The sequence below is a fragment of the Ranitomeya variabilis genome, chromosome 5 (assembly GCF_051348905.1).
Source record: "Ranitomeya variabilis isolate aRanVar5 chromosome 5, aRanVar5.hap1, whole genome shotgun sequence".
Taxonomy (NCBI): Eukaryota; Metazoa; Chordata; class Amphibia; order Anura; family Dendrobatidae; genus Ranitomeya; species Ranitomeya variabilis.
Window position 1 is genome coordinate 269,905,693 of NC_135236.1, and position 13,374 is coordinate 269,919,066.

Sequence of the window (13,374 nt, forward strand, 5' to 3'; positions counted from 1 at the left end):
TGGCAAAATGTTTTATGTGTTTTGTGCATATGGAAACAAGTCATATGTTCTCCATATTGTTAGCAATGAAAACTGCAGCTCATCCTGCAAAGTATTGGTCCTTCTCTCTGGAACTGATGACGTTATGGTTCACACAAAATGGCTTCAGGTGTCAATTATTACTTTCCATGGGGTTTCCAGCATGTGGGGTCGGCTGTTCTCCTAGGAGGTTTGGGGTGTTTATATTCCTAGTTCTAGCACTGACTACTTATGCAAATCATAACTATTTAGCCCTAGGAGCCAAGGAATTGGCCGTGTATACAAGCAATTTGTAAGTGCTATTTGCTGTGATTTCTAGGGTTCCTTGGGCTGCTTCTGAAACGTTTTGTAACTTCAAAGTTTTCTATTAAGCCATAAATGAGGAAAAAATGCCTTCTAGATGAGGGAAGCAGCACAGAGGGTAACCTCTGATATTAGTCATTTACTTATCCATAGGCTTCATGTGATGATGGCGGCATATGGAAGTCATTAAGTGTACAAACCTGTAGTGTCTGACTCATTTTGTCAAATATGTAATGGGATTTTCTCCCATTTATTGGTGTTGTGTTCTAGTCCGAGAGAGAAGCCTCCGATGCGAAATTTACCAAACTGAAACTTCAGGCGAAAGCTAAAGTGACAACTCTGAACAAGCAGATTGAAGAGCTGAAGAAAACGGCCAGTGACCAGGTAGCTGCACGTACAGGACGTATTTCTGTGTTGTTGACATTCTTGTCAAAAGTAGGTTTGAGGAAGTTGTGGGGGGCACAGCGATACGTCACCATTCATATCTGTACAGAAGGTTCCGTTACAAAGCTCCTTCAGTTTCCATCACTTTAACTCAAAAAACCTTTAATCCATTTTTTTTTTTTTTAATCATTTTTTTATTTTTTATTGTGTGATGAGATCCAATGGGTTATGGAAAGCTGGGGATTTTTCTTTGACTTAAAAAGGATATCCGTGACTTAAAAATAAAAAAGCTTAAAAAAAAAAGAATAAAAAAAAAAAAAAGTGTGTAGTTGCTAACAGAGGCAACTACCTCCCTGTTGTACTTGGCTCTGGTCATTGACTGCTCCTGCCAGAGATTCAGCTACTCCCTAACAGAGCGGTAGTTTCTCTTCCTGTTGACAGGGCAGGATTACTTTTGTCAGGCTGATTGACAGCCAGCTTCCACTGCCTACTTGGGGGAAGTGAGCTGTCAATCAGCATGTCACCAGTAGTCCTGCCCTGTCAACAGGAAGAGAAACTACTGTTCTGTTGACAAGGAGTAGCTGAATCTCTGGCCTGGAGTGGTCAATTACAGGAGCTGGGTACAACAGGCAGTAGTTGCCTCTGTTGTCAGCTACATGCCTTTAAAAAAAAAAAAAAAATGTTGTTTTTTTTTTTCTTAATTTAAAGACCCGGATATCTCCTTTAACCAGTTTTATAGGACCCATGGATTTGCAGAACACTTGGATGCAGCAAATAAGCCCAACAAGGAGTTAAACTCTATGCATAGGCTGATTAGGTGCACACCCTTCTGATAAATTAGAGGGGTAATATCACTCTCTTTCTAAACCTATTACCCTACTTATAATAGAAATCCATCTGCTGGCCCTAAAAAACGTTCTATCAACATAAATGGAAGTGATTACCACTGAAAAGGATTTTACTTTTAATGAAGACTTATCTAATATATAAAGCTGAATGTGTGTATGTGTGAATGTCCTGGATTGGCATCTGAACCGTCGCAGCTACAGGCACAAAATTTTGCACAGTCACACGTCTGGACCCCGAGAGCGTCAAAGCTATGTTGTGAGGTGAAATTTTAACCCCGCGCTTTCCAATTCACCAAACAATTTTGCCCCTATCTACATAATGGGGAAAAAATGAAAGGAAAAGTGTTGGAGGCAAATTAACAGCTGCCAGATGTGAACAAGGGGGACTTAAAGAATGAGAGCGATGGCGCCAAAGAGTATATACTGTACAGTTGCTAAGGTGGGGCCCCGACATGGGATAATCACCACACCACCACGGGGATATGAACACACACACAAAATGCGCCACACACTACCACGTGCTCGAACACATATACCACCCTCAGCGCACATTTCACCACACATACACCAACCTCGCCACATAAAAGTCGAAACACAAAAGTCGCCGCTCAAAACTCGCCACGCGCAAAACTCTCCACATGCAAAACTCGCCACACGTGCAAAACTCACCTCATGGAAAACTCGCCACACGCAAAACTTGCACACGCGGAAAAATTGCCACATGCACAAAAGTTGCAACACATGCAAAAGTTGCCTCACACAAAACTTGCACATACTCAAAAGGCACCACACATAAAACTCGCCACGCGCAAAACTCGCCATGCGCAAAACTTGCTGCACACAACTTGCTACACTAACCTGTCACATGCAACTCGACACACAAAAAGTTGCTACACGCATGTCGCCACACAAAGCTCATCTCACAAAAGTCGCTACATGCATGTCGCCACACGCAACTCAACACACACAACTTGACACACGAAACTCGCCCTAAAACACACACAAGTCTGGTATTATCCTTCAAAAATAAAAATCTGATTAATAAGCAGACAAACTACAAGAGCAACAAATGTACCATATAGGAATCCGGCAGCTGTCAGTCACATGACCAGTCTATTATGTGTATGTGTGAGCTAATATATACTGCCAGGGGGTGGGCTTACTGTTGGCTGGGGATTTATCAGGCTGCCAATTTAGCTTACAAATACTGAGGTAAAAATACTGACCAAATAACGTGTGAACGAGGTCTAATACAGGAGGAGATGACATACAGATATATACTATATACAGGAGGAGATGACACACAGATATATACTATATACAGGAGAGATGACACACAGGTATATACTATATAGAGGAGGAGATGACATCCAGGTACATACTACATACAGGAGGAGATGACATACAGGTATATACTATATACAGGAGCAGATTACCTACAGGTATATGGTATATACAGGAGGAGATGACATACAGGTATATGCTATGTATAGGAGGAGATGACATACAGGTATATACTATATACAGGAGGAGATGACACACAGATATATACTATATATATAGGTGAGATGACACACAGGTATATACTATATACAGGAGGAGATTACATACAGGTATATACTATATATAGGAGGAGATGACATACAGGTATATACTATATACAGGGGAGATGACATACAGGTATATACTATATACAGGAGATGACATACAGGTGTATACTATATATAAGGGAGATGACAAACATGTATATACTGAGGTGAAAATGAGAGGTGTGAGGTGAAAATGAAAAGGTGTGAGTGCAAAATGAGAGGAGTGAGGGAAAATAGTGGAGTGATCGGAAAATTACAGATGTGAGGTCGAAATGACAAGTGTTAGGGGGCAATGAGAGGAGTGAGGGGGAAAATAAGGAGTGAGGGGGAAAATGAGAGGTGTGAGGGAGAAAATGAGAGATGTGAGGGGGAAAATGAAAGATGTGATGGGGAAAATGAGAGGCGTGATGGGAAAAAAAGAGAAGTGAGGTGCTATAACTAACCACAGATATTTACTATGCCCAGGCAACACCGGGCTCTTCAGCTAGTCTAATATATAAAGCTGAATGTGTGTGTATGTATGTATGTATGTATGTATGTCCGGGATTGGCATCTGCACCGTCGCAGCTACAGCCACAAAATTTTGCACAGTCACACATCTGGACCCCGAGAGCGTCATAGGCTATGTTGTGAGGCGAAATTTTAACCCTGCGCGTTCCAATTCACCAAACAATTTTGCCCCTATCTGCATAATGGGGAAAAAGTGAAAGGAAAAGGCAAATTGACATCTGCCAGATGTGAACAAGGGGGACTTAAAGAATGAGAGCGATGGCGCCAAAGAGTATATACCGTACAGTTGCTAAAGTGGGGCCCCGACATGGGATACTCACCACACACGGGGATATGAACACACACACAAAATGCGCCACACACTACCACGTGCTTGAACACACATACCACCCTCAGCACACATTTCACCACACATACACCAACCTCGCCACATAAAAGTCGAAACACAAAACTCGCCACACGCAAAACTCGCCACATGCAAAACTCGCCACATGCAAAACTCGCCACACGTGCAAAACTAGGCTCACGCAAAACTAGCCACACGTGCAAAACTCACCTCATGGAAAACTCGCCAGACGCAAAACTTGCACAAGCGGAAAAATTGCCACATGCACAAAAGTTGCAACGCATGCAAAAGTTGCCTCACACAAAACTTGCACATACTCAAAACGCACCACACATAAAACTCGCCATGTGCAAAACTTGCTGCACACAACTTGTCGCCACACAAAACTCATCTCACAAAAGTCGCTCCATGCATGTCGCCACACGCAACTCAAAACACACAACTTGACATATGAAACTCGCCCTAAAACACACACTAGTCTGGTATTATCCTTCAAAAATAAAAATCTGATTAATGAACAGACAAACTACAAGAGCAACAAATGTACTATATAGGAAATACAGCAGCTGTCAGTCATATGACCTGTCTATTATGTGTATGTGTAAGCTAATATATACTGCCAGGGGGGAGGGCTTCCTGTTGGCTGAGGATTTATCAGGCTGCCAATTTAGCTTACAAATACTGAGGTAAAAATACTGATCAAATAACGTGTGAACGAGGTCTAATACAGGAGGAGATGACACACAGGTATATACTATACACAGTAGCAGATGACACACAGGTATATACTACACTATGTTCCAAATTATTATGCAAATTACATTTTTATCAGATTTTCCTAAATGGTCGGTGCAAATGACAGTCAGTCTAATAAAAGTCATCACCCGTTAGGTTATACATCGAATTTTATTGAAGAAACCTCCCAATGATAACAGTATAATCTCCAAAATGAATAAAAACTCAAAATGCACTGTTCCAAATTATTATGCACAGTAGAATTTTTATACATTTGATATGTTTTCAAGAACTGAAAATGCTCATTTGTGGAATTTGCAGCATTAGGAGGTCACATTCACTGAACAAAAAAGCTATTTAACGCCAAAACATCTCAACAGGCCAAGTTACATGTTAACATAGGGCCCTTCTTTGATGTCACCTTCACAATTCTTGCATCCATTGAACTTGTGAGTTTTTGGAGAGTTTCTGCTTGTATTTCTTTGCATGAAGTCAGAATAGCGTCCCAGAGCTGCTGTTTTTATGTGAACTGTCTCCCACCCTCATAGATCTTTTGCTTTATGATACTCCAAAGGTTCTCTATAGGGTTGAGGTCAGGGGAAGATGGTGGCCACACCATGAGTTTATCTCCTTTTATGTCCATAGCAGCCAATGACTCAGAGGTATTCTTTGCAGCATGAGATGGGGCATTGTCAGCATGAAGATGATTTTGCTCCTGAAGGCACGTTTCTGCTTTTTAGACTATAGAAGAAAGTTGTCAGTCAGAGACTCTATATACTTTGCAGAGGTCATTTTCACACCTTCAGGAACCTTAAAGGGCCTTACAAGCTGTTTCCCATGATTCCGGCCCAAAACATGACTCCTCCACCTCCTCGCTGACGTTGCAGCCTTGTTGGGACATGGTGGCCATCCACCAACCATCCACTACTCCATCCATCTGGACCATCCAGGGTTGCGCAACACTTATCAGTAAACAAGACTGTTTGGAAATTAGTCTTCATGCATGTGTGGGCCCAATACAACCATTTCTGCTTGTGAACACTGTTTAAGGGTGGCCGAATAGTAGGTTTATGCACCACAGCAAACCTTTGAAGGAGCCTACACCTTGAGGTTTGAGGGACTCCAGAGACACCAGCAGCTTCAAATATCTGTTTGCTGCTTTGTAATGGCTTTTTAGCAGCTACTCTCTTAATCCGATGAACTTGCCTGGCAGAAATCTTCCTCATTATGCCTTTATCAGCACAAACACATTTGTGCTCAGATACAGCCACAAATCTCTTAACAGTACGATGATCACGCTTATGTTTTTGGAAAATTTCTAATGTTTTCATCCCTTCACCAAGGCATTGCACTATTTGATGCTTTTCAGCAGCAGAGAGATCCTTTTTCTTTCCCATGTTACTTGAAAACTGTGACCTGCTTAATAATGTGGAACATCATTTTTAAGTAGTTTTCCTTTAATTAGAATCACCTGGAAAACCAATTATCACATGTGTTTAAGATTGATTTCAGTGATCCATTGAGCCCTGAGACACAATACCATCCACGAGTTTATTTGAAAAACAAAACCATTAAATCTTTGACACTTAAATCCAATTTGCATAATAATTTGGAACACCGTGTATATACAGGAGGAGATGACTTACAGGTATATACTGTATACAGGAGGAGATGACATACAGGTATATACTATATACAGGAGGAGATGACATACAGGTATATACTATACACAGGAGCAGATGACACACAGGTATATACTATATACAGGAGGAGATGACATACAGGTATATACTATATATAGGAGGAGATGACACAAGTATATACTATATACAGGAGCAGATGACACACAAGTATATACTATATAAAGGAGTAGATGACACAGCTATATACTATATACAGGAGGAGATGACATACAGGTATATACTATATACAGGAGGAGATGACACACAGGTATATACTATATACAGGAGCAGATGACACACAAGTATATACTATATACAGGAGATGACATACAGGTATATACTATATATAGGAAGAGATGACATACAGGTATATACTATATATAGGAGGAGATGACATACAGGTATATACTATATACAGGAGGAGATGACATACAGGAATACACTATATAAAAGAGGAGATGACACATAGATATATAGAGGAGGAGATGACATACAGCAGGTATATACTTTATACAGGGGAGATGACATACAGGTATATACTATATATAGGAGGAGATGACATACAGGTATATACTATATATAGGAGGAGATGACATACAGGTATATACTATATACGGGAGGAGATGACACATAGGTATATACAGGAGGAGATGACATACAGCAGGTATATACTATTTTCAGGAGAGATGACACTGGTATATACTATATACAGGGGAGATGACATACAGGTATATACTCTATACAGGAGATAACATATTGGTATATACTATATATAAGGGAGATGACAAACATGTATATACTGAGGTGAAAATGAGAGGTGTGAGGTGAAAATGAGAGGTGTGAGGGAAAATAGTGGAGTGATCGGAAAATGACAGATGTGAGGTCGAAATGACAAGTGTTAGGGGGAATGAGAGGAGTGAGGGGGAAAATGAGGTGTGAGGGAGAAAATGAGAGATGTGAGGGGGAAAATGAGAGGCGTGATGGGAAAATAAGAGAAGTGAGATGCTATAACTAACCACAGATATATACTATGCCCAGGCAACGCCGGGCTCTTTAGCTAGTTATTTATAAAAATGATAGTAGATGAAATGATAAAACATTTTTTTTTTATTTTTTTTTTTAAATGTGATTAGCAAATCGGATGATTTCACTTAGTAGCACAGAGATGCAGGTCAAAGAGTAAGTGGGTGAGATTCTCTTCTCTCAGAGATGCTGTCTCTGCAAGGGAAGCTGCTTCTGCACAGCAATGTGGAGCCTCGTGCTCAGGTCTGGCAGGATCTTCAGTGTTTCATTGTTTTGTCCATTTGATAGTCCATAAAATATAATGGAGAGGCCAAGATGGGATTGCAGTTGCTTTGTCCTCCTGCCCCTTTTCCTAATTATTTAAAGTATATCATAGTATCTCCTTTTACATTCCAAAGTTTTCCTAGAAGTAGTAGGTCCTCTTTAAGTTGGTTTCATGCTACAAGATGTCTCTTTTGATGACATTTTTGTCTTGCCTTTGTTAAGTAGTTATTTGTGTTAGAATCTACTTTTTTTAACATGGTAAGGTTTTGTTTTGGTTATTTTGCATTGATTTTGTTGTTCTGTCCTGATTTTATTGTTTGTTTTTTTATTTTTATTTTTTTATTTGCTTGTATTTTGTAAACAGGGAAGTCAAGGTGAAAGTGAAGAGAAAAGGAGCAGTGGACAAAATAAATCCTCAAATAGTGTTCAGGATAATGAAGAAACCATCTTAAAACTCCAAGATGACCTCAATGAACTTACAAGGCAGTTACATGAGAGTCAAAGTAACATCACTGTCCTCACAAAACAACTTTCTGAAAGTCAAGAAACAATTGCTGGTCTGACAAACCAGCTTCAGGACAGTCAGGAAATTGGGCTGGAGCTCACAAAATCCCTCCAGGAAAGAGAGAATGTTGCCAAAAGTGTTCAAGAGCTTGAAGTAAGACCACAATAACCACAAGATTCATATTCTGCTATATATGTACTTAGATTATTTATCGTAGAAAGTTTAGACTAGTTGGACAGAGGGTTCCCGACGGCTTATCCTCTCCCGCTACCCTGGATTCACAGGTCTCTCGCTACGTGCATTTATAGGGAGTGACCTGTCATTCCAGGACAGCAGGTGGGAAGACATCTCCGGAACCCGACTAGTCAATGGGACAGCATGTATCAGCTGTCATGTTTCCTTTAAGGTTTTTGAAAACAATTACTAGTTTTCCATGCAATCATGGTTTTGAGTTAGAATGGTTATCTGGAAACTGTACTTGGTAGTGTATGCTAAAGATTCAGTGGTCTAACCTCATAACTACTAAATGTCATAAATTTACAGTATGTGGTTCTGCTTTTTAACCCTGCGCTATAGTAAATTTACTGTACTAGGTTAAAGCTGCTCCTCCAACCTTCCAGTTTGCTGGCTACATAGCGCTCAGTGAGCACTTTGTAGTTGTGGTGTACTGAAGTGTTGTCATCACTGAAGCTTCTGTAGGACCTGGCGAGCACATAATCACTGGGTGTCTACCGGCATAGCGGAGCTGCGGAGTCCTAGTAGACCCTGATAACCTCTGCCACTGACTTGTCACTTTACCCTCTTACTAGGACTCCTCTATATGCCCCAGTAACTGTTGGGAAATAAAGGAGATCAGTAATTAAAAAAATATTTTCCATTAATCTTTGATCGCTTAGACAACAAAAAATTATGTGCAAAAAATAACTAAAGTAATAAATAAAACTTCCCCACTGCAAAAAACTGTGTATTTTTCATATAAAATGTATTACATGTAAGAAAAAAAACAAACAAAACTTAAATATATTAGGTATGGTAATTACATAACCAAAATAACCTGGAAATTTTATTCAACAGATTATTTAGTGTGAAACATGAACAGTAAAAAATATAAAATAAACCAAAAAGGGTTATTTTCTATATTTATGTTGCAAATTAATTCAGTATTCATATGTACTGTAATAAGCAGGCACTGGGATGCAGTAATACAAATGCTGCAGAGCAGGGATAAACTATATTTAATTATTTAACAGTGGGGAAAAATCACAGGGAGATAGTAGGGTAAACAAAAAGTACAAGGGTAAAACTGAATAAATGTTGGTTAACTAAACAGTCTCTTGTAAACGGTTCCACTTATCGTGACTGTAGCCTGTCACTCTCTGAATGCCCCATGGAGCGCAGAATGCCGGCAGTGTTCGGTGTAATGTCTGCTGGTGTCCTCGTCTAGCACATGGTCCTTCTGGCTGCAGCGGGCAGTCTCCGGTTCTACCCGCTGAGCCTCTAGTCCATATACAGTGGGGCAAAAAAGTATTTAGTCAGTCAGCAAAAGTGCAAGTTCCACCACTTAAAAAGATGAGAGGCGTCTGTAATTTACATCATAGGTAGACCTCAACTATGGGAGACAAACTGAGAAAAAAAAATCCAGAAAATCACATTGTCTGTTTTTTTAACATTTTATTTGCATATTATGGTGGAAAATAAGTATTTGGTCAGAAACAAACAATCAAGATTTCTGGCTCTCACAGACCTGTAACTTCTTCTTTAAGAGTCTCCTCTTTCCTCCACTCATTACCTGTAGTAATGGCACCTGTTTAAACTTGTTATCAGTATAAAAAGACACCTGTGCACACCCTCAAACAGTCTGACTCCAAACTCCACTATGGTGAAGACCAAAGAGCTGTCAAAGGACACCAGAAACAAAATTGTAGCCCTGCACCAGGCTGGGAAGACTGAATCTGCAATAGCCAACCAGCTTGGAGTGAAGAAATCAACAGTGGGAGCAATAATTAGAAAATGGAAGACATACAAGACCACTGATAATCTCCCTCGATCTGGGGCTCCACGCAAAATCCCACGCCGTGGGGTCAGAATGATCACAAGAACGGTGAGCAAAAATCCCAGAACCACGCGGGGGGACCAGTGAATGAACTGCAGAGAGCTGGGACCAATGTAACAAGGCCTACCATAAGTAACACACTACGCCACCATGGACTCAGATCCTGCAGTGCCAGACGTGTCCCACTGCTTAAGCCAGTACATGTCCGGGCCCGTCTGAAGTTTGCTAGAGAGCATTTGGATGATCCAGAGGAGTTTTGGGAGAATGTCCTATGGTCTGATGAAACCAAACTGGAACTGTTTGGTAGAAACACAACTTGTCGTGTTTGGAGGAAAAAGAATACTGAGTTGCATCCATCAAACACAATACCTACTGTAAAGCATGGTGGTGGAAACATCATGCTTTGGGGCTGTTTCTCTGCAAAGGGGTCAGGACGACTGATTCTGGTACATGAAAGAATGAATGGGGCCATATATCGTGAGATTTTGAGTGCAAACCTCCTTCCATCAGCAAGGGCATTGAAGATGAAACGTGGCTGGGTCTTTCAACATGACAATGATCCAAAGCACACCGCCAGGGCAACGAAGGAGTGGCTTCGTAAGAAGCATTTCAAGGTCCTGGAGTGGCCTAGCCAGTCTCCAGATCTCAACCCTATAGAAAACCTTTGGAGGGAGTTGAAAGTCCGTGTTGCCAAGCGAAAAGCCAAAAACATCACTGCTCTAGAGGAGATCTGCATGGAGGAATGGGCCAACATACCAACAACAGTGTGTGGCAACCTTGTGAAGACTTACAGAAAACGTTTGACCTCTGTCATTGCCAACAAAGGATATATTACAAAGTATTGAGATGAAATTTTGTTTCTGACCAAATACTTATTTTCCACCATAATATGCAAATAAAATGTTAAAAAAACAGACAATGTGATTTTCTGGATTTTTTTTTCTCAGTTTGTCTCCCATAGTTGAGGTCTACCTATGATGTAAATTACAGATGCCTCTCATCTTTTTAAGTGGTGGAACTTGCACTTTTGCTGACTGACTAAATACTTTTTTGCCCCACTGTATTTGTGAAGTAAGAGAGTAGAGCTCCCCAAACGATTCCTCTCGGCGCGGGTCTCCTTAAATAGCCGCTGTGACCTGAAGGGCTGCGCGGCAATGTTTTACCCAGTGTGCACCTCTCTGGATATCGGCCGACACCCAGACGTCTGTACTGCAATGCTCCGTCGATCGCATGCTCCCCTGCACACCCGCCGGTTTGGATGAGTCCCTCACTAATGCTGTCTTTCTCATCACTCCCCTCTCCACCGGCTTTCCAGTTTTCACCAGCGCCTCTTATTCCAGACCAAGACTCTGTCCCCCGAGTCTCAGAGCTGTCCCGCGAATAGGTGGTGCATCATGGTGCTTAAGTTCCTGAAACTTAGTCTGCACCAGTCGATGGAGAGTCTGCAATGCCAATGTTCCTTCCAGGAGTCTCCTCCACATCAAGTTCCTAATCTCTGTTATGGCCAGGACGTTCGTGTGTCATCCTGGAGAGGGTGTCTGCATGAGTATTCTCGGCCTTGGCCCTATAAACAATCTTGTACCGATACAAGCCATGCGGACAAACCCCCCCCCCCCCCCCCCCCCCTTCGTTGCTCCAGGGCCCCTAGCTTTACATTCTCAAGGTGGGCTAAGGGGTTGTTGTCCAATCTCACCAAAACCTCTGATCTGGATAAGTACTCCGTGAACTTCTCAGTATGGGCCAGCAGCTCCAACTTGAAGGAGCTATAATTGTCCTGATTTCGCTCTGAATCATGTAGGGACCGGCTCGCGTAGGCTACCACCCGTTCTTTTTCTCCTTGTACCTACGACTGCTCCCAGGCCATGTAGACTCCCATCAGTGTGAAGGATGAATGGCTGTGAAAAATCAGCATAAGCAAGTATGGGGGCTTCGGAGAGGGCCATTTTCAAGGTTCGAAAGGATTCTTCTTGCCGGTCTCCCCACTGGATGATCTAGTTATTCGAGCCGGCCAACATTCCCTTCAGCAGTTCCAGCAAGGGGTTCGCTATACGGCTGAAGTTTTTCAGTAATAGCCAGTAAGCCCTAGGAAAGCCCGTACATCTTTCACCATCTTAGGAGTGGGCCATTCTTGCACCGTTGCCACTTTCTCTCATGCAGGTTTTAATCCTTCACTTGACACACTATGCCCCAAATGCTCAGTTTGCTTACGGAAAAGATGACATTTCTGTGGCTTCACCTTCAGGCCATGATTCTGCAACCGGCTCAACACTTGTTCTAGCTGCTGCAGGTGCTTCTCAAAGGTGGGAGCGTAAATGATGTCATCAAGGTAGCCTCAAAATTAAAATCTCCCAAAATTGCTCCATTAAGCGCTGGAATGTCACTGGAGCGTTAGTCAGGCCAAAGGGCATGCAATTGAACTCGAACAGTCATATGGGCAGTACAAATGCCGTTTTCAGCCGGTCATGTTCTGCCATTGGCACCTGCCAGTACCCGCTGGTCAGATCGAGGGTTGAAAAATACTTAGCCCATCCCAGGGCAGAGAGGGACTCCTCAATTCGAGGTGACGGATAAGAGTCCCGCACAGTGCAGGCGTTCAGCCACCTATAATCGACACAGAACCGCAGAGTCCCGTCTTTTTTTTCAGACTAGCACAATGGAAGCCACCCACGGACTCTGACTCTCTCGTATTACTCCACTTTACAGCACATGAGCCAGCATCTCCTTTACCTCCTTGTACATCTGGGGGGGGGGGAGAGAGTATGTGGTGAAATCTCTCTGGTGCGGTACTCCCAGTAGGAATTTAATGAGTGACGGTCTGAGTGCAACCGAAGTCCTCTTCATGGCGGGCAAAAACATACTTACAGCGCTCCAGTACATCCTCTGCTTGCTGCACTTGTTGAGGTGACAGTCCCGTCAATTCTGCCCACCTCCATTCTAAAATTCTACGACCTTTCTGGATGCCAGGCGGAGACTCCGATGTGACTTTAACTGCTAGAGTCCAGGGATCCCTCGCACAACGGCCAGTTGTACTACTTTGGGTGGCATTAGCTTCTCCGGCATTCCCAGGATCTTGGCCATCTCACTCTTGGGTAAAAGAGTAATACTGTTGGTCCC

General features: G+C 42.2%; 1 protein-coding gene across 2 annotated transcripts in view; it reads left to right on the top strand.

The window, feature by feature from the left end:
- The window catches only part of GOLGB1 (golgin B1), a 54,590-nt gene that overhangs the window by 11,744 nt on the left and 29,472 nt on the right, over positions 1-13,374 (top strand). For both annotated transcript variants that reach the window (XM_077264284.1, XM_077264285.1), the window contains exons 4-5: positions 592-705; positions 8,067-8,360. In XM_077264284.1, coding sequence (XP_077120399.1) covers positions 592-705; positions 8,067-8,360 — 408 coding nt within the window. The remainder of the gene's footprint in view (positions 1-591; positions 706-8,066; positions 8,361-13,374) is intronic.